At 44.7% G+C, this 25,294-nt stretch overlaps 1 protein-coding gene across 1 annotated transcript in view; it reads right to left on the bottom strand.

Annotated features, from left to right (window-relative positions):
* Window positions 1-25,294, bottom strand: part of GLG1 (golgi glycoprotein 1) — a 792,605-nt gene that overhangs the window by 552,179 nt on the left and 215,132 nt on the right. The window contains exon 7 of the mRNA XM_086945268.1: window positions 9,281-9,464. Coding sequence (XP_086801394.1) covers window positions 9,281-9,464 — 184 coding nt within the window. The remainder of the gene's footprint in view (window positions 1-9,280; window positions 9,465-25,294) is intronic.

Here is a 25,294-nt window from a genome sequence, read left to right as displayed (position 1 = left end):
TCTGCAGCACCCACCTGTCCGAAGTGACAGTGCGCCAAGGAGAGTGGTGATGGCGAACCCTGCCGACCCACTGGCGTCACATGGGCCGAAAAGCACGGACTAGGAGGGTTTAAAGGCGGATGCTGCGGGGGAGGGTGGGACTGGCCTCGCCGTTGTCCCAGACCGCCTCCACGTTGATTTCCACGGCCGCCACCGCGCTGGATGTTAGTCTGCGGCGTGTGGCTGGCAGCACGTGTGGGGGCGCCCCTTCCTTGGCCACGAAAGGAGCGAAAGGGACCAGTTTATTGGCGAGGGCAGAGAGGCCCAAGGACTTGGCCGTAACCCGGGCCTCTGTGGTCTGTCTTCCATAACCACCTGTTTGTTGGGACTCCGCATAACAATACGACTCTGGCCCTTCCTCAGACAGTGAATCAAGCAAAGCGGTTACTCGGAAAGTGGCCAACAGTGGGATACACACCTTTTTATTATTTTACCAACCTGAACCCACCCCATATGATGCTACCACCACCATAAAAAAACTTATGCGGACGGTTTCATCAGCACTGACTGACAGACTCTTGTTTGTCACTCACTCGACAGTCACAGAAGAAGACAATGATGATGACCATGCACAGGCAGGCACGAGTCACGAGGTCTGAGTCGCAAGGTAGTCTCCTCGTGGCTCTGGTTGTTGTGGCAGTCCACGCCAGGATGCGGTGACGTCCCCACAGCGGCCAACGCCGGCCAATCAACACTGACTACATGGTTGCCAATGGGCACTGGTGATTGGCCATACAGTGCGGCAGGCTAAGCACAGCCAGCCAGCCACCCACCTCGTTCGCGGTAAAACAGCCAATCCTGGCGCAGCATTACATCGCCACTGCGCCAGGATTGGCTACAGAGCAGGGCTAATACTGCCCATAATGAGACCCGGCTCCCCCGGGTCTCTGCCTGTATGAGTACTAGGGGGGGAGGAGGAGGGAAGGGGCTACTGTATGTGTGCGCATACGAGGGCAAGTCATACAAATGACTTGTCCTAAATGCGCACACTACTGCTGCCCTCCCTCCCACGCTGCTGCTGCCAGCCTGCCACTCACTGCTGCAGGCCCGCCCCCCACCTTCCGAGATCGCGATGACGTCACTATTGTTGTGACAGTACTCCGAGTCTCACTCTCCGACCCAAATCATTATGACTCACTCGGCACTCGGGCTGTTGTTGTCTCATCATTGTACTTTTTGGTGCGCGCAGTAATGACAGTGTCAGTGACGGTCGTCTAGCTAGTGGGGCAACGCCCCAACGCCCCCAATGGACGAGCCGCCACTGCTCTCGGAGCTGTGGTGGCTCCGACCCAGTGACCTGTTCCTCGACCTCCCATGGGACCGGGACCTCTCGGGGCGCGGGGCAGACTGCCGGAGTTTGAGTCGCCTGCGGGACGGCTCCCGCCTGGCTTTCAAAGACAGAGCCCGGCAGTCGGGGCAGGTCTTGTCGTCGTGGCCGACGCCGAGACAGAGTAGACACCGACGGTGAGGATCCGTGACCGACATTGTGCGGTCGCAATCCTCGCAGTGCTTAAATCCAGGTATCCCTATGGCACCAATCGGAGTCGGTCGACTTCGAAAAAAAGATCAAAATGATCCAAAAAGTTAGTCAAAAAGTGACTAGAAGTACTGCTTTTTCCAGATCTGCACTTGCTGGCGTGGAAAAAAGAAGAACTGACGTCAGCATGCGGAGGCGGCGTCCAAGTATTCCGACGACGTCATCACGGCACCCACGACGCCGACGACTGACGCGGAGCCGCAGACGACGCCTACCGACGCGCAAGGGTACTGCTACGCAAAAAGTTCCGGATCCAGTCTGACGCCTGGGGATATTCTAAGGTAAGGAATCTATCACTTACGTGTCTCTTTCAGATATAGGGTTACAGATGGGTAACTGGAAATGGAAGTCCTCAGTGTGGCAATCGCCTTCAAACCGCTCCAACTCTGCACCTGCCCGAAGCTCTTCATATCTGCACTGGTCCAACTTCTTGCTTCTCCTGTTTCCATGCTCCCATCATGCTTGCTGTGGCATAACAATTTATACAATATATGATATTCAACAGCTTAAATTAGCAATATTAATTTGTAACAGATAAGGGCCTGGCGAGGAAAGAAAGCACACATATGCTAATTTATAAGAAAAAACTTCTTATATTTCAACTTATGAAGATATTCTCATTTATAACAGCGACATATATACAAAAAATATATATACAACAAAGTGCAGTGAGTCCCCAGTGATTTTGTGAAAAAAACAAACAGTAAGTGATCTGTACAGTTTTTTGTTACGGGTATTTACAAAGGGAATGACCAAGTACTATAATACAACAGTTACTGTCAGTGACTATCTACAATCATAGATCACTGTGCTTAAAGGGTTCTTTCCCTATGGCGTCGACGGCGTTTCGACCTGCTTGATGGAGGTCTCGTCAGGACTAAACAGTGTGGGACATCTGAGGGAAAGGTGAAAGTGGTATTAATATGTGTAGTCGCAAAAATAATTATTTATATGTGGACAAGAGGGGACAAATGTTACCTCCTGGTGTCTCTACTAAACGCAACCCATGCGTGATGTAGTAAATAAATTTGACTTACAGTATACCCAGCCGGGCACTGTCAGGAAAAAAGATAGACAAAATGTTGGAAAAACACGTACTGTGGAGAAATACTCCGACTAATGCATTGGTGATTTAAAACGCCACTTACCACTGTGGATAGCGTGGTACTCGTGGTAATAGAGGCGATTGTCACTCTAGTCGCAGCGGAAACAGGATGATGCCTGGTAACAAGGAAGCTTACGATTAGAGTTGTACTCAATCGTAGGAAAGGTTGTTCTGAGGGCAGGATATCTAAGAGCCTACCTGTATGTAGAACGCGGGTCAGCACGGTCGCAACTTCCCGGTCGTCTGTTTGGTAACAGTGAAGTTCCGGGTATTGTGCGTCATCACGTATATGACGTGATGTGTACGCGCGCATTCAATGTGAGAGGGCGGGTGTTCTCCGCTATGTAAACAAGGGCAAGGTCGTGTTTACGTTCCATGTTGGCTAAGTGTACAGCATTACGATATTAAAATCCTCAGTCTGATTGTGTTCGTGTGGATGAGCGGGTGTATACGCTCTATGAACACGCGACATAGGTCATCAATTATGGCTATTTGTACAACATTAAAATGCACTGCTTGCGCACTCAAACCACATTGTGTATTGAATTTCAATTATTCCAGTTGGTATACACATCAATACTCTACGTAATTAAGCAGAAAACACAATTGTACAGAAAAGACATATTTTACCATGTCTAACATTAGTCACATCAATATTCATAATTAGGATCAATGAGGAATATTTAACAAAACTTTTTATTTTTTTTTATTTTTAACAACTTTTTTTTTTTTGAGCATGCAGAATGAAAAAAGTTGTTAAATATTCCTCATTGATCCTAATTACGAATATTGATGTGACTAATGTTAGACATGGTAAAATATGTCTTTTCTGTACAATTATGTTTTCTGCTTAATTACGTAGAGTATTGATGTGTATACCAACTGGAATAATTGGAATTCAATACACAATGTGGTTTGAGTACGCAAGCAGTGAATTTTAATGTTGTACAAATAGCCATAATTGATGACCTATGTCGCGTGTTCATAGAGCGTATACACCCGCTCATCCACACGAACACAATCAGACTGAGGATTTTAATATCGTAATGCTGTACACTTAGCCAACATGGAACGTAAACACGACCTTGCCCTTGTTTACATAGCGGAGAACACCCGCCCTCTCACATTGAATGCGCGCGCACACATCACGTCATATACGTGATGACGCACAAAACCCGGAACTTCACTGTTACCAAACAGACGACCGGGAAGTTGCGACCGTGCTGACCCGCGTTCTACATACAGGTAGGCTCTTAGATATCCTGCCCTCAGAACAACCTTTCCTACGATTGAGTACAACTCTAATCGTAAGCTTCCTTGTTACCAGGCATCATCCTGTTTCCGCTGCGACTAGAGTGACAATCGCCTCTATTACCACGAGTACCACGCTATCCACAGTGGTAAGTGGCGTTTTAAATCACCAATGCATAAGTCGGAGCATTTCTCCACAGTACGTGTTTTTCCAACATTTTGTCTATCTTTTTTCCTGACAGTGCCCGGCTGGGTATACTGTAAGTCAAATTTATTTACTACATCACGCATGGGTTGCGTTTAGTAGAGACACCAGGAGGTAACATTTGTCCCCTCTTGTCCACATATAAATAATTATTTTTGCGACTACACATATTAATACCACTTTCACCTTTCCTTCAGATGTCCCACACTGTTTAGTCCTGACGAGACCTCCATCAAGCAGGTCGAAACGCCGTCGACGCCATAGGGAAAGAACCCTTTAAGCACAGTGATCTATGATTGTAGATAGTCACTGACAGTAACTGTTGTATTATAGTGCTTGGTCATTCCCTTTGTAAATACCCATAACAAAAAACTGTACAGATCACTTAGTGTTGTTTGTTTTTTTCACAAAATCACTGGGGACACACTGCACTTTGTTGTATATATATTTTTTGTATATATGTCGCTGTTATAAATATGAATATCTTCATAAGTTGAAATATAAGAAGTTTTTCTTATAAATTAGCATATGTGTGCTTTCTTTCCACGCCAGGCCCTTATCTGTTACAAATTAATATTGCTAATTTAAGCTGTTGAATATCATATATTGTATAAATTGTTATGCCACAGGAACCATTGTTCTTTGGATATACACTTTGCCCTGGTTCCGCTGTGAGTAGGGTCCCCTTGTTTCCCCTTTTCCCATCATGCTTGCAGCTGCCCTTATTCAGTGTCTGGCATCTGTGAGTATCTAGTTCTCAACGTCCTGCAAGACAATGTCTCCAAACAGTGGCAGAGCTACAGGCGAGGAGAGACACCTATGTTAACCATAGGGCATTAAGGCACTCCTACCTCCAGCTTGGACAACCTCAGACTCCATCCCTTGCTGGGTTGAGAAGCATTTGGTGTAAGAGATCCACAAGGTCAGAAATATAAACTATGCACTGTCCCTGAAGGGACAAAGAATAGCACAGGTGGCAATTTCTTACATAGAATAACGGAGGCTATGCAGCTGTATGACTGACGCAAGCAAGGAAGGTTGAAAGTTTGGTATTTTTCATTAGAACCCCAGAACCTTTTTTTTACCCAAGATGGATAGTATCCTACCTTCAGGTGAGAATTACACATTTTCATATGTCCACCTTATTTAATAGGTAAAAGTAGTTAGTCCCTTGATTAAAGAAATGCAGATATTAACAAGGTCAGGGGCCATGGTTCCTGTAAGACAAAGCTGAAGAGTCAAGTCCTAAACTGAGCAATAAAATGCAATAAAATGCAAGTAAAGGAGACCTCTTGAAGACCACCGAGGACAGAGGTGCAGATGGAGTAGAAGGCAATAAAACATCCAAGAGGTTAACAAAATGAAAGCACTTCACTAGATAACAACTAAAGAATTTAGTACCATACCTGCTATTTTTCATCTCAAAGGGTGCAGTGGAACACAAAGAAACACCCTTAGCTGGAGAAGCCTATAAAAAGTACAAGTACTCAAGGGGTAAAAGGTTAAGGAAACCGCAACACTTTTAATGTACTTCCATTTGTGTATTTAATCACAGGGCTCATTAAATATTAAAGTCAAAGACAGTTTGTGAATATTGTAGCGAAATATCTCACTTCAGCACCTGGTAATGCTGTCTTGATACACCCTCAAATAAAACAATCCAAGCCAGAAAAAGTAGGTTTCAGAAAAGCAACATAGCCAATAAAAGACTTGTAGCGATGGAAGAAACAGTTCTAGTTGATCTATCGCAACAGCTGCAACTAGAGAACAGGACTAACCTTTCACGGTTCTACAGGATTTAACTGATATAACCGGCAACAGCTCTTCAAGAGGATAAAGACACCCAGTCAACCAGTTATGGATAACACACAATAGACAGGATAGGGTTTATCTGCATCCCAAGGATACAAGGAAGATTTGAAAAATAGTGTGGTGGAGGATACTTGGAGGGCACGAGGCCAGGCTGCCCCTTAATATTTGCGTTAATGCTGGAACCGGTGGCAACCTGGATCCGTAGGGATCCACTAATAAGTTATTCGCTGGACAGAGGACTGGGAAGGCAAAATATCACTGTATGCAGATGATAATCTTTTAAATGTTGCCTCTCCCTGTTCCTCTATCACCAGAATACTAAACATCTCTGCTACTTTCTGCAGATATTCTGGGTACACAATTAACTGGTCTAAATCAGTGGTGTTTGTCCTCTGCAGCCAGATGCCCTCACTACCCACAGAATGTAAGGCGCAAATAGGTGAAGATGGATTCTGAAATCTTGGCATCAATGTAGCAACTGATCAGGCTCGTATTGAGGCATGCAATCTGCAAGGCTGTGTCACGACTTAATGATGTCTAACACTGCCAAGCTTTCCGCCTCTCCCTCCTGGATAGATCAGCACAATTTAAAATGATGGCACTACTGCAACTTCTCTACATTCTGCAAAATACACCATTTCCGATTCCTGATATGCTTTAACTCAATAGATCGTGCAGTCCGAACCCTCTTACGGAATCTGGGCTTCCCACGGATCGCACTCAACAAACTGACCCGTAGCTGGTAAGAGGGAGAAATAGCACTGCCCCACATTCAGACTTATTATAGGGCGGCTCAACTAGCACCTATAAATCGATGGGTTCACCAACCACTATCGGAACCAGGCTATCGGATGGATAGGCTAGTTCTACAGCTGAGGGATTACTTCCAAACTCTCTATAATGATCCACGGCCCCGGTCACAGGAGGGGCCCACCGCACTAACTGTCCGTTTATGGCACTCTCAAATTCAACACTCAACCCTTTCTAACCTAGGATGGAAGAAAAAAATTACCAAGGCAACGCCCTTATGGTAATCCCAACAATTGGGCACAATGGGAACTAGAAAAGGCTTTGATAAATGGGATCTGATCAGAATCTTGCGAGTGGGAGACCTACATATGAGGGTTGATATTATACCATTCTAACAGTTACAAAAAACCTATGAATTGGCCCATACTGAGTCTTTCCGTTATCTACAGATCCGACATGCCATACAGGCAGCGGTGGCCAGGGGGGGACGACCATACCTTAATCGTCACCATTGGAAAGAAGGATCCTAGAAGAAGGCTTACCCGTAGGGAGATTTCACTCATATTAGAAACTCATTAAAAACTTTCCCGACACCCTCATATCCTTGAGGGTCCGTTGGGGACATTACATCACAGACCTACAAGAACAAGACCGGATGGAAGCTCTGGCTTCCCCAAGAGAAGTAGCCATTAGAGTCCGCTTAAGATTGGTCCAGCTTAAAATTCTTCACAGAGCCTACATCTCCTGTAACACTTTGGTAAAAATGGGTAGAAAGGTAGATGCGCTTTGTTAGAGGTTGAGGTGAGGAGGGGTTGTTCTACTATATCCTGTGGGCATGTCCAATAATCCACGACTACTGGGATGCTGTAGTGTCCTGCATGTCGGGGATAGTGGGAGAGTTGCCAACAATCTCCCAAATGGTGTCTCCTTAATGTTTGGGAAGATCCGGATCTGGGACGAGCAGACCCAACCTGGTCCACCTTAGGTCTAATGGTAGCGAAAAGTAGCCAGTTGCTGGGGGTCAGATGCCCCACCAACCCTTCAAGGCTGGAAGACAGACATGGACTGGTGTATGGCGACGGAAAAATCAGTTTATGTGAACAGAGGGTGCCCAAGGAAATGGGGGGAAATGTGACAAATTGAATGTGTATAGAGGGAATCCATGCATGGCCCCCATTGGAGGAACAATACAGCTCCAAACTAACCTGGATACTAATTAGAAGTTGTAACAGATCAGATGAAGGCGGATAGGTTTCCTGATAGCTCCCAGTGGGAGGAGGTGAACCTACAATATACTGCAATGATTCGACTGTTGTACTTTTTCATACTTGTAATGCAATGATGGTCTTACTGCTGTCTTAATTAAAAGATACGTTTTTTTAAAAAAAAAAAGAAGTGCTGTCACTTTGAGGTAACTTAAGTACCTCCTTGGCATGACTGAGAAGCTGGTTGAAAAAAAAGCCTTTTAGCTAAATAAAGCCCAAAAGGATATTTCCTTACTACTATAAATCTCAATCCCTTCTAGTATCTCCATATAATGACAAGAAAGTTGACATACTAACATATGATGCAACACTCAATCCTAAATCGCTAAAGTTAACAGCTACTTAATTAACAAGTCCATGTCAGAGTTACTATGTAAACCTGTTCAAGAGCCATGCGCCAATAAGCTCTGTCTCCATCCCTTGTGAATCAGGAAATAGAACTGGAACTTCCTGTGCATGCCTTGTAAGACATTCTTTCAACCCTTTTGAGTAGGAGTTGTCACTTTCTGTAATAAAGTATCCAAGCGAGATCTGAATATACAGTGGGGGGGGGCTTATTAAGATGGCATGCCTTTCAGACCTCGCTGATTAGGCTGAATATAAAATAGCAAGTAATATATGCCTTGTGAACATCAATCAGACAGGCTGAAATCCTGAAACACATGACACCAAGAAAACCAAATTAAAGCATACCAAGACACAGGAAGACTGAAAAAATCTATAAGAAAAAATCAGGTTGATGGAAGAAATTTCAATCAAGAAATATGGGTTTTCCTAGACCAGTAATACCGCAAAAAATAAAATAAAGACACGCTAAGAATTAAGATTTTTACTTGCATGTTCACTGATCATTTAGTTTAGAAGCATACAAGAGCAGTAATCAAAGTACTTGAGAACCAGGTGCCACATCCCTACAATTGTTTGCTTCACTGCACATCTGTCTACTTTCACAAGGAGTTTTTTGGTTAAAAAAAAGCACACCAATCATCCTATGCATAATTAGGATAGGCTTTAATAAAGCACTCAAAACTTTGCGCACCAAATTACAGAAACCAAACATTTAAAAGCCAAACAAGTGGTCTCCTATACATTACATGAGAACAGCATAATTCTTCCAGAACGGTTCACAAAATAAATAGCAGACCAGAACCCATACAAGCAATTTACTCCTTTCCTCAAGAAAAAGCAGGCTGTATAGGTAATCAACAGATTCTTCAGTGCACACAGTTAGCCTTACAGCGTGCTTTATAAATGTTCCATTCTTCTTCATCACACTAGCTCGCACCCACCCAAAACAGCACTTTTATAAAACTTACCTCTGTGCACAGCAGACTCCAGACACATCAGAAGGTAGGAGAGTCTGGCTTCACGCGACCGGGGAGGGCTATCCACATTGCAGTGGTACTTCTTCAGGTCACTCTTGCAAGACTTGGCAAGCGAATAGCTGATCTTGTAGTCCTGGGCAATAAGCTTCTGACGGGTTGTCAGAGCATCACGGCACTTGTAAAAGAAATTAATATGGGTTATTTAACTTTCATCATGTTTACTATTCCATCGAGAATGGAGAGGAAAACAACTGTTCTAAACCCAAAAAGACATCAGTTGTGGCTATATGAAGAATTCAAGCTCAACACGTGCTTTAGTTTGTAGTTTCCCATAAAAGAAACAAAGTATTTTGGTATAACAAATCATTAATAACTGGAACAGACTCAAAAAAGGACAACCTTTTGACTGCTACTTTTACTGTAGAGCCGATTGGAAGGTGAGAGATTGGAATGGGCTTTATTGCCCTTTATTTGCTTTGGGATTACAAAAAGTGTGGTGAGGTCATTTAATCTAAGTGTCGACTGACACACGTAAACCACACTCCAGCTAATCCTTCCATTGACATCCTTAAAGTCCGAATCTGAGTTAACAAAAAATTGTGATAACCTTCCAAGGCATATAAGCACCACCACAAATTACACATCTTACAGAAAACTGCCTAAAATATGACCCATACTTAAAGCAACACAAAGAACTCTCTCTTAGACTGAATTCCCAATCCTAGGTTCTCCATGAAGGCCAATCATTACCCCGCTGTAAGAAAATAGATTTGGGGGTGGTTAAGTGTCCACCTCAAACGATAAGGCCGCCACCTCTAGATGCCATACAAATTAAATAAACCTGTGCTCAATCCCAGGTAACATGATACAAAGCAGTCAAAGCTAGTGTGTAAGAATAAAGGAGTGAATGTATGTAATACATGTCACAAAGCACAATTAAATTTCCACAACTAATTTTAAAATGGAGAAATATTTTATGGGTAAGATAAAACCAAAGACAAAAAACAACAACAAAGGGAACCAGTAATATGATTTTTAAAAGATTTGAGTGAAAACAGTGGCACAAAGCGCAAATGATAGTCTATGGCAGTGGTAGTCTTGCACATAGGCATGATTTGAGGTTGACCATAACGGACAAGTTACTTACCTTCGGTAAAGCCTTATCTGGTAGAGACATGATCTAGCTGCAGATTCCTTACCTTTGAAACTCCCAGGCGTCAGACGGGCCCGGGAGATTTTTCTTGAGTAGAACCCCTGCGCGTCGATAGGTGGCGGTCGACTTCACGTGATGTAGTTGACAGTGTCTCGGTCATTGTGACATCCGCGTGGTCTACATAGGAACCACCTCAGGTGCTGAGGTCAGTACTTATCACAACTTTCCACGTCAGAAGCGCAGAGCCATGAAGTTGACTGACAATGGTATGTTTAGACAACTAGAGCCTGAAGGGGAAAGCCAAGACATTAAGAACTGATCCGTAGTGCGAGGAGGATGGGTGAGTCGGTAAGGAATATGTCAACAAAATGTAGCAGTGGGTCACACAAGCAAATTGACTGACTACGTATCTGAAAAAGTAGGATAGACAACAAACATGAGTGATAAACCTATTGTGTGACTAAGTGATATATACACTAATCAAATGGGTACTCCTATGTGAAAAAATACCAATCAGTTGTCGATCGATACCGCACTGTTCATCATCTGGGATCCTTCACACCAGGAAGGTAAGGTTTTTGTACTCCCTGGGGATAAGAAAGATGTATACAACTCATCTGACCAGCGAGGCCCAGTGACAACTATGGTGTACCTGGGTGTAAAGTGACAACTGTAGAGCAGTGCACAAAAAACGTGAAATAAGTGAAGGAAAACGTGCTAGAATGACTAAAATTGGATAGTAAAGAGGGTAAAACCCTTTAATAAAACACCTCTTCACTCCCAAATCAATAAAGAGTGCGACAATAGTAGTCTCAACAAATAACTACTACTTAATGTGTGCGGTCAACATGTTTCTGCAGACTATGTGGACCCCAAAAGGTATCCTGCTGCTTTCATCAGGACCATTATCGCTACTGCTCAATGTTCTAGTGAAAAATAAAAAAGATTTTTATCACCTGGGTATTATGTAGGTCATCATTCTCCTGGCTTTTTTGGTCCCCAGAACAACAAGTGATCAGGAAACACACAAACAGATACATAGAAAGACAGACAAACAACCAAAAATTAATATAAGTTTGGTTGCAGGATCCATAGAGTGATCCAATTCAAGACAGATTGTATGTCTATCTGGTGCCCAAAAGTGGCACATATACTATCTTGTTTGTAGAGTATACACTCTCACTTACCTAGATGGCAGGAGAGAAAAACTCCAACTCACCTGGCGACAGCGCAGGTAATTGGAGACCACTCTGGTGAACAAGAACATTAAAAAGAAGGGATTAGTATGACACGTCAGTAAGAACTGACCTCATAACACTGCTAAAAGCGACAGGATAACGGGGTGGATAGTATCCATGTCTTACTTTGAAGTGCTTTCACTCCAGCATACATTCCGGACAGTCCTTTCCACTCTTTCATGAGAAGGGCCTATGATATTATTGGCCATTCAGAGGTTATAACAGCTACCAATTTATCAGCCTTCACTAAACAACTGCCTGTTATCACCTGGATCATTGCACTGTTGTCACTCATAGTCTCCCATACATCTATCGAAGATTACACTTTTTAGTTTGGTTATGGGACCTAACTCCGAGTGGATTTCTACTCACAGAAGGGCCTTCTTAATATCGCTAAACAGATGGCACCCAGTAACCCCAAACTTCGTAACAAAACGGCTTCGTGGTTGTTCAGGAAAACGCAGGTCTAGGAAAAACGCGGGCTCACCTTCCGGTCGGTACTCCTGACGTCCTTCTGAGCTGTCTCGGGGAGGTACCGACCCGAGGAAGCCTCGCGCATTTAACCGCATTGTTGTGCTAAGCGAGTGGCGTCATGTACATCATTATTCTGCGCAAGTCCGTGGGCACTTGGGAAATGTAGTTCCCATCCCACTCCGGTCGAAGACCCAATCTAAGCCATTGCACAGTAACGCTTCTAAATTTTCTCCCAGACGTCTCCCATTTCCCAAGTTATGTTATGTTATGTTATGTTACATACATTTGTAATGCGCACTGCTGCCCCAGCTAAGGGGCGTCCAGGCGCATGGCAGGTAAAAATGCAACACCACAGGAAACAGAACAGAAGGGAGAAAAGTGAATTTATTAAAACAAAACGGTTTTCAAGGCTTTACGAAAGACTAGCAGATCATCTAACAGTCGCAACTCTACAGGAAGGGAGTTCCAGAGCTCGGCTGCTCTGACCCGGAAGGAACGGCCGCCAACCCGACACAGCCTGTATCGGGGAACCACAGTAAGTGCATGACCCAAGGATCTCAGGGGCCGAGTAGGCACATACCATGACAGAAGGTCCGCAAGAATGGGGGGACCTGTTCCATTCAAAATCTTGAACGCCATACACAGCACTTTAAACTGAATTCTGGCCTTGATAGGCAACCAGTGCAGTGATCTCAAAGTGCTGGAGGCAGAGCAAGTACGGGGAAGGCCAACAATGGCTCTCGCCCCAGCGTTCTGAACGCGTTGGAGGCGGGTAACCTCAGCCACGTTGGACCCTACCAGAAGAGAGCTGGCATAGTCCAGGCGGGATAACACAGTAGCCTGGACTATCAGCTGCCTGGTGCGATGGTCAAAGAACTTCAAAACCGGGCGAAGCGACCGTATGATACCAAAGCAACAGGCCGCAATTTTCTTCGTATGGCCAACGTAGCTGAGGGAAGGATCCATCCATACTCCTAAGTTCTTTAATTCCGTGACCGGGAGGGGGGCCGGCCCCAGCTCCGTGGGCCACCATCTGTCCCCCCAAAGCTCCGATCTCTTGCCTACGATCATGATCTCTGTTTTCTTAGCGTTGAGCTGGAGACAGTTGTTCTTCATCCAGCTCGCCACCGCCCTAAGTCCGCTCTGAAACCTGGGGGCATCCCGGTCCGCATCCCCGCTGATCGTAACCGCTAGCTGAGTGTCGTCAGCATATGAGACCATAGTCATGCCCCATTGCTTGACGACCTCAGCCAGTGGTCTCACGTAGATATTAAACAACGTGGGACTCAGCGAGGATCCTTGCGGCACCCCCTGTTTCAAAGGATGGAATTGGGACTGGAACGGTGGGACAGCAACGCTAAAGAAACGATAGTCTAGAAAAGACCGGAACCACTGGAGGGCAGGTCCACCCAGCCCAATCTCCTCCAGGCGATGCAACAGGATAGGATGCGAGACAGTATCAAACGCAGCGCTCAAGTCCAATAAGACGAGCGCTGCTGTCTGGCCCGCATCCATCACCGTGCGAAGGTGTTCAGCCATGGAGAGGAGGGCGGTCTCCGTGCTGTGTCCAGCACGGAACCCATTCTGGGTGGGATCCAAGATGTTAGCATGGATAAGGTGAGCCGAAAGAGCTGTGTTGACATGGGCCTCCAACACTTTAGTCGGCCACGGGAGTAAGGAGATGGGCCGATAGTTTTCAGGCTTATCTGGATCCAGAGACGGCTTCTTCAAAATGGGAGAAACCACTGCCCGCTTCCAGCTAGCAGGTACCGTGCCTGATTCCAAAGAGATGTTAATCAGGGAGTGAACCACGGCCCGTCCCACAAACGACGGCTCCCTAAAGAGAGTCGCAGTAAGTGGATCAGCGGGGGACCCTGATTTGACCTGCAGAGCCAGAAGGTCAAACCCCTCAGGTGTCAGCGGGGGCAGCACGTGCAGGGATAATGAATGACATTCAGAAGAAACCACCTTTGCAAGGCAAATGTCGTATGTGTAGACCCTTAATTATCGCTAATCAGGTCGCGGCATGCGCCTCATCTCGGTCAGCCCTCGCTAAGGTGCTTGGGAGTTGTGGTTTACTGGCTGTTTTTTCGATAGAAAGGAAAAGTATGTCTGCAATGTCCTCATTATATTGTGATAATAAAGTTGAAACAAACGTAGAAACAAGGAGATATGTTTTTTCGAGCCCAACCTGGTAGGGAACCTCAGTTTGCACGTATAGTATTTATTAGGGCGGTATCCCGGACAGAAGCAAATGTTTTGATGTATTCCAGTAAGAACACATGATTGGTAACTATAGGTTTTTTCGCGTATTATAACGACATCCAAGGGATGTCTTCGTTCAATCCACTTTTATCTGAATTTACTTTATACACCCATTTCTGCGCTTTTCTAAACAGAAATTTGTTTACATCTGTTATGTGGGTGGGAATCAATGGCTGTTCAATTACTGTCCATTTTAAGTCGGTGGGCTTGTGTCCCACTTCCAAAAAATGGTTAGTCAGCCTGGTGGCCTGCTTCTGACATCTAATTGAGCTCTTATGTTCAGAAATGCAAATCTTAATTTTTCGCGTTGTCACCCCTACATATTTCATGTTGCAGGGGCAAGTTATAATATAGACAAGATTCTGGCTGTTAGTTTGTAAAACGTCGCTGCTCCCAGGGACGTTCAGTGCCTATATCAATGCTTGTTGTTCTAGAGGTTTGCGGACAAGCTGCACAATTGCCACAGGGATGGTGACCTGTGACAGCTGGCATATCCCATAAAGTACCCACTGCTCGGGAAATGTTCATCTTTAATCTTGAATGGACTAGTTGGCCCTTTAGATTCTGTCCCCGCTTGAACGCAAACAATGGTGGAAGTAACTTATCTGTTCCCGTATTCAGGATCGCCCTGTGTTTTTAAATGATCTTCTGGATCTTGTTTGATTGTGTACAATAGGTGTTCACACACGTGATCCGGTCTTGTTTCTCTTTAGGGGGTAAAGGTTCTAACAGGCTTTCTGAATTGTTATTAGAGGCTCTTTTCTTAGACCTGCGAATCAACTGTTTAGGATATTTTTTAGCAGCTAGATTCTCCTCTAGAGTTTTGGCATGATTCATGAAAGACAGTTTAGTTGAACAATTTCGCTGTATTCTCAAGAATTGCCCGTAGGGCAAATTGTCACGCAAAGCTTTCGGGTGACAACTTTCGTAGCTTAATAGGGAATTTCTGGCCATTGGTTTGCGGTATAACGGATTGTAGGCCAGACGATGTTGATGTGATCAAAAGATGCAGGAAGGCCAGCTGGTGTCTATTATATTCAATAGTGAATCTCAAAAACTGGTTTCTCTCGTTCAACCTAGGTGAAAGCTCTCTAGGTCTTCAACTGTGCCCCGCCAAACGACTAACACGTCATCTATGTAACGTTTCCACAGCCGTAGGCAGTTGTAGATGGGGTTGGTTTCATTGAGAATGTTATCCTGTTCAAATTTATTTACATACATATTAGCGAGACTCTGGGCAAAAACGCTGCCCATACTGGACCCGCTAATCTGTAAGGAGATGGAATCTTCAAATTGAAATAAGTTTTCTAACATTGCCATGGTTGCTAATGTCATGATTAGGGCAACCACATGTGCTTGTACAGATTGAAGATACATTGAAACGGTGGATTGGACAAAGACATCCCTTGGATGTCGTTATAATACGCGAAAAAACCTATAGAGTTACCAATCATATGTGTTCTTATAGACTGGGATGCATCAAAACATTTGCTTCTGTCCGGAGTACAGCCCTATTAAATACTATACGTGCAAACTGAGGTTCCCTACCAGGTTGGGCTCGAAAAAACATATCTCCTCGTTTTTTCGTTTGTTTCAACTTTATCATCACAATATAATGAGGACATTGCAGACATACTTTTCCTTTCTATCGAAAAAACAGCCAGTAAACCACAACTCCCAAGCACCTTAGTGAGGCCGCGATCTGATTAGCGATAATTAAGTGTCTACACATACGACATTTGCCTTGCAATGGTGGTTTCTTCTGAATGTCATTCATTATCCCTGGACTTGGGAAATGGGAGACGTCTGGGAGCAAATTTAGAAGCGTTACTGAGCAATGGCTTAGATTGGGTCTTCGACCGGAGTGGGATGGGTACTACATTTCCCACGTGCCCACGGACTTGTGCAGAATAATGACGTACATGACGCCACTCGCTTAGCACAACAATGCGGCTAAATGCGCGAGGCTTCCTCGGGTCGGTACTTCCCCGAGACAGCCCAGAAGGACGTCAGGAGTACCGACCGGAAGGTGAGCCCACGTTTTTCACTAGACCTGCATTTTCCTTAACAACCACAAAGTCGTTTTGTTACAAACTTTGGGGGTACTGGGGTGCCATCTGGTCATCTGTTTAGCGATATTAAGAAGGCCCTTCTGTGAGTAGAAATCCACTCGGAGTTAGGTCCCATAACCAAACTAAAAAGTGCAATCTTCGATAGATGTATGGGAGACTGAGTGACAACAGTGCAATGATCCAGGTGATAACAGGCAGTTTAGTGAAGGCTGATAAATTGGTAGCTGTTATAACCTCTGAATGGCCAATATTATCATAGCCCCCTTCTCATGAAAGGAGTGGTAAGGACTGTCCGGAATGTATGCTGGAGTGAAAGCACTTCAAAGTAAGACATGGATACTATCCACCCCGTTATCCTGTCGCTTTGAGCAGTGTTATGAGGTCAGTTCTTACTGACGTGTCATACTAATCCCTTCTTTTTAATGGTCTTGTTTACCAGAGAGGTGCTCCAATTACCTGCGCTGTGGCCAGGTGAGGGAGTTTTTCTCTCCTGCCATCTAGGTAAGTGAGTGTATACTCTAATAACAAGATAGTATATGTGCCACTTTTGGGCACCAGATAGACATACAATCTGTCTTGAATTGGATCACTCTATGGATCCTGTAACCAAACATTCATTTTTGGTTGTTTGTCTTTCTATGTATCCGTTTGTGTGTTTCCTGATCACTTGTTGTTCTGGGGACCAAAAAAGCCAGGAGAATGAGGACCTACATAATACCCAGGTGATAAAAATCTTTTTTATTTTTCACTAGAACATTGAGCAGTAGCGATAATGGTCCTGATGAAAGCAGCAGGATACCTTTTGGGGTCCACCTAGTCCGCAGAAACATGTTGACCGCACACATTAAGTAGTAGTTATTTGTTGAGACTACTATTGTCACACTCTTTTATTGATTTGGGAGTGAAGAGGTGTTTTATTAAAGGGTTTTACCCTCTTTACTATCCAATTTTAGTCATTCTAGCACGTTTTCTTTCACTTATTTAACGTTTTTTCGTGCACTGCTCTACAGTTGTCACTTTACACCCAGGTACACCATAGTTTTCACTGGGCCTCGCTGGTCAGATGAGTTGTATACATCTTTCTTATCCCCAGTGGGTACAAAAACCTTACCTTCCTGGTGTGAAGGATCCCAGATGATGAACAGGGCGGTAATGATCGACAACTGATGGGTATTTTTTCACATAGGAGTACCCATTTGATTAGTGTATATATCACTTAGTCACACAATAGGTTTATCACTCATGTTTGTTGTCTATCCTACTTTTTCAGATACTTAGTCAGTCAATTTGCTTGTGTGACCCACTGCTACATTTTGTTGATTTAACTGTGTATGGTGGAGGCTGTAGCAGTGCTAGGTCCTAAAATATCACCTTGGGCCCTTCCCTCTCTCTTTGTGTTCATGGTAAGGAATATGTGGCTAGATCAGGTCTACCAAATAAGGAGTTACCGAAGGTAAGTAACTAGTCTGATAGAGATATCTAGCAGCAGATTCCTTATCTTTGAACACATACCCAAGCAATACCAACCCCAGACGAGGGACTGCGGAAAGGTTTACACCAGAAAGTCCTGTGGGACAAAACTGCCAAAAATGCCCTACCTATGGACCGGATTGTCCAGGCAATAATACTTGGTAAACATGTGCAGGGATGCCCACGTAGTAGTCTGGCAAACTAGGAGCGGGACACCACGCCTGATAGCTGTAGTGGTTGCCTTGGATCTGGCAGAATGAGCTCTGAGGCCATCAAGAGCCTGTTTCTTTGCCAGGCGTAACAAATTTTAATGCAGACTTGTTGGAAAATGTCAATTTTTTGCATGGCTATCCCCCAAGTTTTGCATGGTATCTGATGCACTTTGAATGTGCACTGGCTCCTAGTCAATCAGGTTCCCAGTGTTGGTTTTTTCCCAAAACTGTACCTTTGTTTCTACAACTGGCACGCCTCTGGCCTACTTAGAAGTCCCTTGTAAATGGTACCAGTGACAACAAGGGCCCTGTGACCAGGGAGGGTCTCTAAGAGCTGCAACATGTTTTGTGCCACCCTCAGAGACCCCTCATTAAACACACACACACACACACAAACATTCACACTACAATTGCAGACTGTCTTTTGGTAGAGACAAAACTTCAGAGTCAGCATGGCCACCAAACAATGCCTGTGGCATGGGTACATCACCCCTCTAGCAGGCCTCACAGCCCTAAGTCAGGGTGCACTATACCACAGGTGAGGGCACAGTTGCACGAGCAATGTGCCCCTACAATGTCTGTGCCATTCACAGACATTGCAAGTAAAGTAGAGCCATATTGAGTGCATGGGCTGGGAGTTTGTTCTCAAGAACTCCACAGCTCTATGATGGCTTTACTGAATGCAATGGAGCGTGGTATCAAACTCCTCAGCATAATAAACACACACTGCAGTGGCGTAACAAACTTCAGTGGGCCCCCCTGCAAAGTACACGCAGGCTCCGGACCCAGTCCAGAGCGCTCAGGCCAGGGACCTGCCAATGCTGAAGGGGGCTCCAGAGCTCGGGCCTCCTCACAGCAGGGGCTGCAGGGGCTTTTGTTACACCACTGGGCTCACTTGGTTCTACGCATACCCCTTTGCTAGGAATCTTAGAATTCTCACTACATAAGACTTCCTCTTCCCAGTCCTAAAATTTCAAGGGTGCAAATCGCTAAGGACTGACTTCTAAAATCTTTAACTAGAAATCTGAAAGATTTTTGCACCACTCCTCCAGGGGAGGGATAAGACAGAACTGTAGCATGGCACAGGCTTGTATGGCGCCTGTGGTAGACAGGTCATGTTTGTTTTATTATTTAGTTCAGTGAGGTTTGGAGGACTTATTCAAAGAGAATGAATTAAAGAGGAGGCTGCTCTGCTTCCATCTTCTTTATGATTAAGGCATAAGTCTTGTTAGGTGAGCAGCCTGCATGCCACTTCTCCGCTTTGCCCTGATGATGCCATGAAACTGTTTATGCACTCCATAATGAACAGCAAGCAGCATGGTGGGGAGAGTTTAAAAATAAAACTTTCTTTTTCCCGGTCTGTGTAATATTTAGAAAATGTGTTATGGAGCCTTGCTTGGCTGATCTCGTGAAGTGGATCTCTAGATGCCGAGGGTTGTAACTGATGCTTCTGGGCCAGTTTTGTGCTGTATCCCAGTAGTATTTGCACACACTTTTCATAGGAGCTTTATTTAAGAAGAATCTCAGTTTTACATGGTTAGTAGTTTCACTACGCATATTTTGAGCTAAAAGTATCTCTTGTATGCTATGAACTCGCTCTCCATTCCATTAGAAAGCATTCCTCAAAACAAACATGTGAATCAAGAAAGAAAGCCTGTCTCACTCACTCACTCACACAGATGACACAGGCATAACAGGAGAGAGCAATAGCATTGGTCTGTTTTCCCTACATCTCCTGCTACTCTATTACAGTTAAATATTTTGAGGCTGATGATTGAAAAGACTGAATGCTGTCATTGATCTGCATTTCCAACCTCAGTTGCATCTGCATGGTCCTGGTCTTATTCCAAATGAACAGCCTTCTCAACCTGGTTATCATCTGGGAGGGAATGATAACGATTTTGTCTCTTTGATAAATCATGATGAAATCCTTACAGTGGAGCAAAATGGTGTTATATTTTTTTTGTGTTTTCTTTCAAAGACCTAAGATATGATTTTTTGGTTCCTTCCTGAGATCTTCCATTAGTTGCAAAGGCTTTCCAGCTGGCCCGTTTGAGCCCTTAAAAACAGGCCCCTTTTAATATCCTTTCTGCTAAGGTAGTTTTTCTGGAGGCCATCGCTTTGGCAAGGAGAATAGAGCAAATTGGTGCCCTACATTTTTTTCTTCTTTTCTTTCCTGTGGTCCTTGTATTACGTCTCTCCCCTGCTTTCATTCCAAAATAAATTATTCATACTTATACATATTCTTCCACTTCTTTACCTGGGGAGATTCCTATGCACTCTCTAGATGTGGACAGAGCTGTATGCATTTACCTTCAGAGGACTTCTGAACTTCGTTCATCACAATTTTTTTTATGACTTTTGGTTCACTAAGAAAATTATATAAACCTTCAGTGGCTACCTTTAGTGATAGAGTATGAAATGCAATTTTAATCTCTTATGAGTCGTCACGTATTCCTTTCCCTCCTTTTTTGGGCTGCTCCATATTGCGTATGGAGCCTTGTTGGGCAGTGGCCCTGAGAATTTCAGTTTAAAGACTAGAACGCATGTGTTAAATATTGTGGCTATGTTGGCTGCTTCAGTCTTTGAAGCTGTGAATACATTAATATATTTTATTTATTTTCCAGGTAAATGAATGGGTGCAGCATCAATTTATTTTTTTGTTTGTTCAACCATGCCTCTTGTTTGTTATATCCTCAAATCCTATAACTGAGGGAAAGAAATGTGACAAAGCAGTAATGCCCTGATTACGTACTGCCATTTGTCATTATCCGGAGTATACTTTTCCTTGCCCCAGTCCTATTCCCTCCCTCCCTTTCTTGAAGTTGTGGGAGGCATAGATGTATTTTGTTATGCTAACAATTTCAGGAAGTGCTTAGGGTAGAGCTCGGTCTAGTACCTTCCTTGGAGGAGGGTCAGAAGCCAGTCCTTCCTCAACTCTTAGGACTGGGAAAGGAAGAGTATATAATGAAAGTAACTGGTAAGTAATAAAGGAGTTCTGTAAAACTCAGCACTGGAAGCTTCTTAGCTTTCCTCTCACCATTGCCCAGCAACAGGATACAAGGGAATATACATGAAATCGTCCAAAGCCTTCCCTCTCTGCAGAGGCCTAACCAATGCCTTATTAATGAGCAAAATAGACAACTGTAAAAGCTCCTTTCCAACCTTCCATGATATGCTCTTGCCTTACTGGACAAGGACCTCAGCTTTTCCAATCAAACCATCTTTGACCACCCCAAACAAAGTTTTTGCCTCCTCTTTCATACACAATGCCTGATGTTTGTCTGCAAACAACTACTGATGCAAGTGTGGCCTATTTACCTGATCACATGCTCTCGCTGTATGCCTGCATGCAAGATGCACTTCGCTGTCTGCCACATACTATCCACTCAAGCTGAGTGGCTCCACATCCAGGTTTGAATCTTTCAGCCTCTTTACTCTGCTGCGTTTGTACACACTAGTGTGTTCTAGGTAGCCACCTCCCTCTCCTCTTTAAAACTGAACTCATAGTGCACCTCGCTTTAATCAGATGAGTGGAATGCTGCTTATGGAGTGCAACCGCTACACAAAGGAAGGCCTAACACAGAACAAGGAAAAAAGAAAGAAATTGTGAAAGTGTGCTACACAAATGAAGGGAAGGGAAAGGAAGGGAAAGGGAAAAGGAAGGGAAGAAGGAAGATAGATGTGATCGGAAGAAATAGAGAAGGAAGAAAGAGATAGGGGGATGAAGAGAAAGAAAAACAAGTACAATAAATAAGAGTAGGAAACAACAAACGAATGAAATAAACAGAAAAATAAACAAACAGAAGGAGGTGGAAAAGAAAGATGAAAGAAAGGAGAGGTGAAGAGGAAGGGAAAAGTAAAGGCAGGAAGATGGAAGTGTGAGAAACAGAGAGAATGCTGATGTCGTACAAGTTCTTGAGACACCCTCTCCTCAGCCCCTTTCTGGTAAGCTCTGTCAGAGAAATGAGGAAGCGAGCGGGGTGCTGCGTGCTGCACTCGAAACATGCAGGGTAACAGTGTGAGAAGCAGAACTGAGGAGAGACAGGCACGGAGGAGAGACAGACAGGCACAGAAGAGACATATGCACAGAGGAGTGGCTGCACGGAGAGAGGAGGGATAGGAGAGACAGCAGGGGGAGGAGAGACGGGGCTAGGATAGACAGACAGGAATGCCAGATACAGTGGGGGAGAGGTGGGGCAGAGCGAGAAGAACACATATGAAAGAGGTACAGAGGAGAATAGATAAGCCACAGACGAGAGCAGCAGAGAGGCAGCCGAAGCCAAGAGTAACATGGAGAAGAGACTGACACAGAAACGAAATAGATAAAAAGACAGTCTGAGAGTAACGATAGATAAAAGAAAATACGGAGGGCGAGAAGGCACACGGTCAACACTGGGGTGGAGAGAGACAGACAAGAGGCACAGAGGCACGAGAGTGGAGAGAGACATACATTGTGACAGACAGGTCATCGCGAGTACAACAACTGGCGGAAGACAACTCGGGGAGAATGGGACAAAGACAAGGACATGGAAGACAGTGGCAGTGTCTACACACCGCTAGCTTGCTTACTGAATGAGAAGGTATAATTATTGTGTGACTGGCTGACCGTCTTTGAAATACTAGCGGTCAGCGCTCTAGTTCTCAACTGGGGGCTATTTAGCCATCGCCTTACAGGAAGCGCGCAGCGTTTGCGCGCAGCCTCATCACAGCCGAAGACCAGCCAAAGAGCTGCCCGTCTGCGCCCGTCCGCGACAGGACGAGGCGACGGGGCGGCGGCTCTACACTATGCCGCCACTCTGTGCGGACAAACATATCAGGTATGAGGCTTCTTCCCTTCTACAATTAAGGCAACTCACCTCCCCGTGCTACATAGATGACAACAGGCCCTGCTTCGAAGGACCTTTCTCATGTAAAAAATGCCATTATTCTTCCATGAAATTTATTGACTCTCATAAACCTAGTATGTCTTTTGATGATATGCATTGTATCCTTATTAATGTTCAATCAATGCCCAAACACCAAATAGAGATCTGGGACCTGATACACTCCCTGACTCCAGATATCTGCTTCATCACTGAAACTTGGTTAAAACCCCACACGATATCTGCCATCACCCTGGGAGTACCTATGGGATACAAACTTCACCACTCTGAGCGCCCTGAAAAAACAGGCGGTGGCATTGCCATAATTTATAAAGACTACCTCAAACTAGACATCTTAGACAAACAATGTTGCAAAGAAATGGAAATAATGGTTTACAGAATTACCTTCCCTAACAGAAAGACTAGTAAGGGAGCACTTATATACAGACCACCACTTCCATGTCCTAGTTTTTCCACATCTCTTTTAGAGATGTTAAGCCCACACATACGGGCCAATGAGGACTTCCTTCTCCTTGGAGATTTTAATTTTCATACCGACCAACCCGAATCCACGGGGACCATAAGTTTGTCTACTGATATGACAACAATTGGCCTCATACAAAAGAACCAGGGTCCCACACATGAAGGTGGACACTGCATCGACCTGATATACACTAACTTCGACAATATATTGTGTCACAAACCCACCCAATTAAACTGGTCTGATCATTTTTTATTACAATTTACTATTCTTAAAGTTAACAAAAGGTCCCCATAAGAAATCCCTACCTCCCACTATACGCAGACAGTGGCACAAACTCACACTAGAAACATTACAAAAGGTGTGGGAAAAACCCGATATTAGAAATACTGAGGAAGTAGAACATAGCCTAACTATGTTTCAGCAATCTCTAACTAAAGCCATTGACAAAATTGCCCCCCTGAAAACATTTAGACAATTCCCTGTGGCCAAACAGGAAAAATGGTACACCGAGGCTCTCAGAAAAGAGAAGCAAGAATGCAGGAGGATAGAGAAGAGATGGAGAAAATCTCACTCCGAGGATAACAAAAAGGCACATCGTGCAGCTCAAACTAACTATTATAAACATATTAAAGCTGCCCGTAAAAATAACATTGCCCAACAGGGTCAGAGCTGATTTGCATAAAGCCATTATCTGACCCAGGGTGGTGTGGAGTGCAAAAAACGATGGATTTAGGCCCAGATCCTTGTACTGGGGTGAATGTAAGACATTGATCTACATTCTGTCCATCAAATTGTTTTTTGTAATTTTCTCCCTGAGTGTACTGGGGTAGCTCAGACGTGGGTCCCAGAGCCTCCACACCACTGGAGTCAAGCTAGCCGGGCTGATGAGGTGTTGCCTCGAAACCGGTCCGGTCCTCGGATGCTTGATTCCGGTCTGGGAAAGATATGGCTGTTGTAGTTCGGACTGGACTGTTCCCATGGGGCACAGGGTCAGAGCTGATTTGCATAAAGCCATTATCTGACCCAGGGTGGTGTGGAGTGCAAAAAACGATGGATTTAGGCCCAGATCCTTGTACTGGGGTGAATGTAAGACATTGATCTACATTCTGTCCATCAAATTGTTTTTTGTAATGTTCTCCCTGAGTGTACTGGGGCAGCTCAGACGTGGGTCCCAGAGCCTCCACACCACTGGAGTCAAGCTAGCCGGGCTGATGAGGTGTTACCTCGAAACCGGTCCGGTCCTCGGATGCTTGATTCCGGTCTGGGAAAGATATGGCTGTTGTAGTTCGGACTGGACTGTTCCCATGGGGCACAGGGTCAGAGCTGATTTGCATAAATCCATTATCTGACCCAGGGTGGTGTGGAGTGCAAAAAACGATGGATTTAGGCCCAGATCCTTGTACTGGGGTGAATGTAAGACATTGATCTACATTCTGTCCATCAAATTGTTTTTTGTAATTTTCTCCCTGAGTGTACTGGGGTAGCTCAGATGTGGGTCCCAGAGCCTCCACACCACTGGAGTCAAGCTAGCCGGGCTGATGAGGTGTTACCTCGAAACCGGTCCGGTCCTCGGATGCTTGATTCCGGTCTGGGAAAGATGGCTGTTGTAGTTCGGACTGGACTGTTCCCATGGGGCACAGGGTCAGAGCTGATTTGCATAAAGCCATTATCTGACCCAGGGTGGTGTGGAGTGCAAAAAACGATGGATTTAGGCCCAGATCCTTGTACTGGGGTGAATGTAAGACATTGATCTACATTCTGTCCATCAAATT

Source organism: Lissotriton vulgaris, chromosome 12, assembly GCF_964263255.1.
Source record: "Lissotriton vulgaris chromosome 12, aLisVul1.2, whole genome shotgun sequence".
Taxonomy (NCBI): Eukaryota; Metazoa; Chordata; class Amphibia; order Caudata; family Salamandridae; genus Lissotriton; species Lissotriton vulgaris.
The sequence above is the reverse complement of the archived record's forward strand: the minus strand, read 5'-3'. Positions and strand labels throughout refer to the sequence as shown.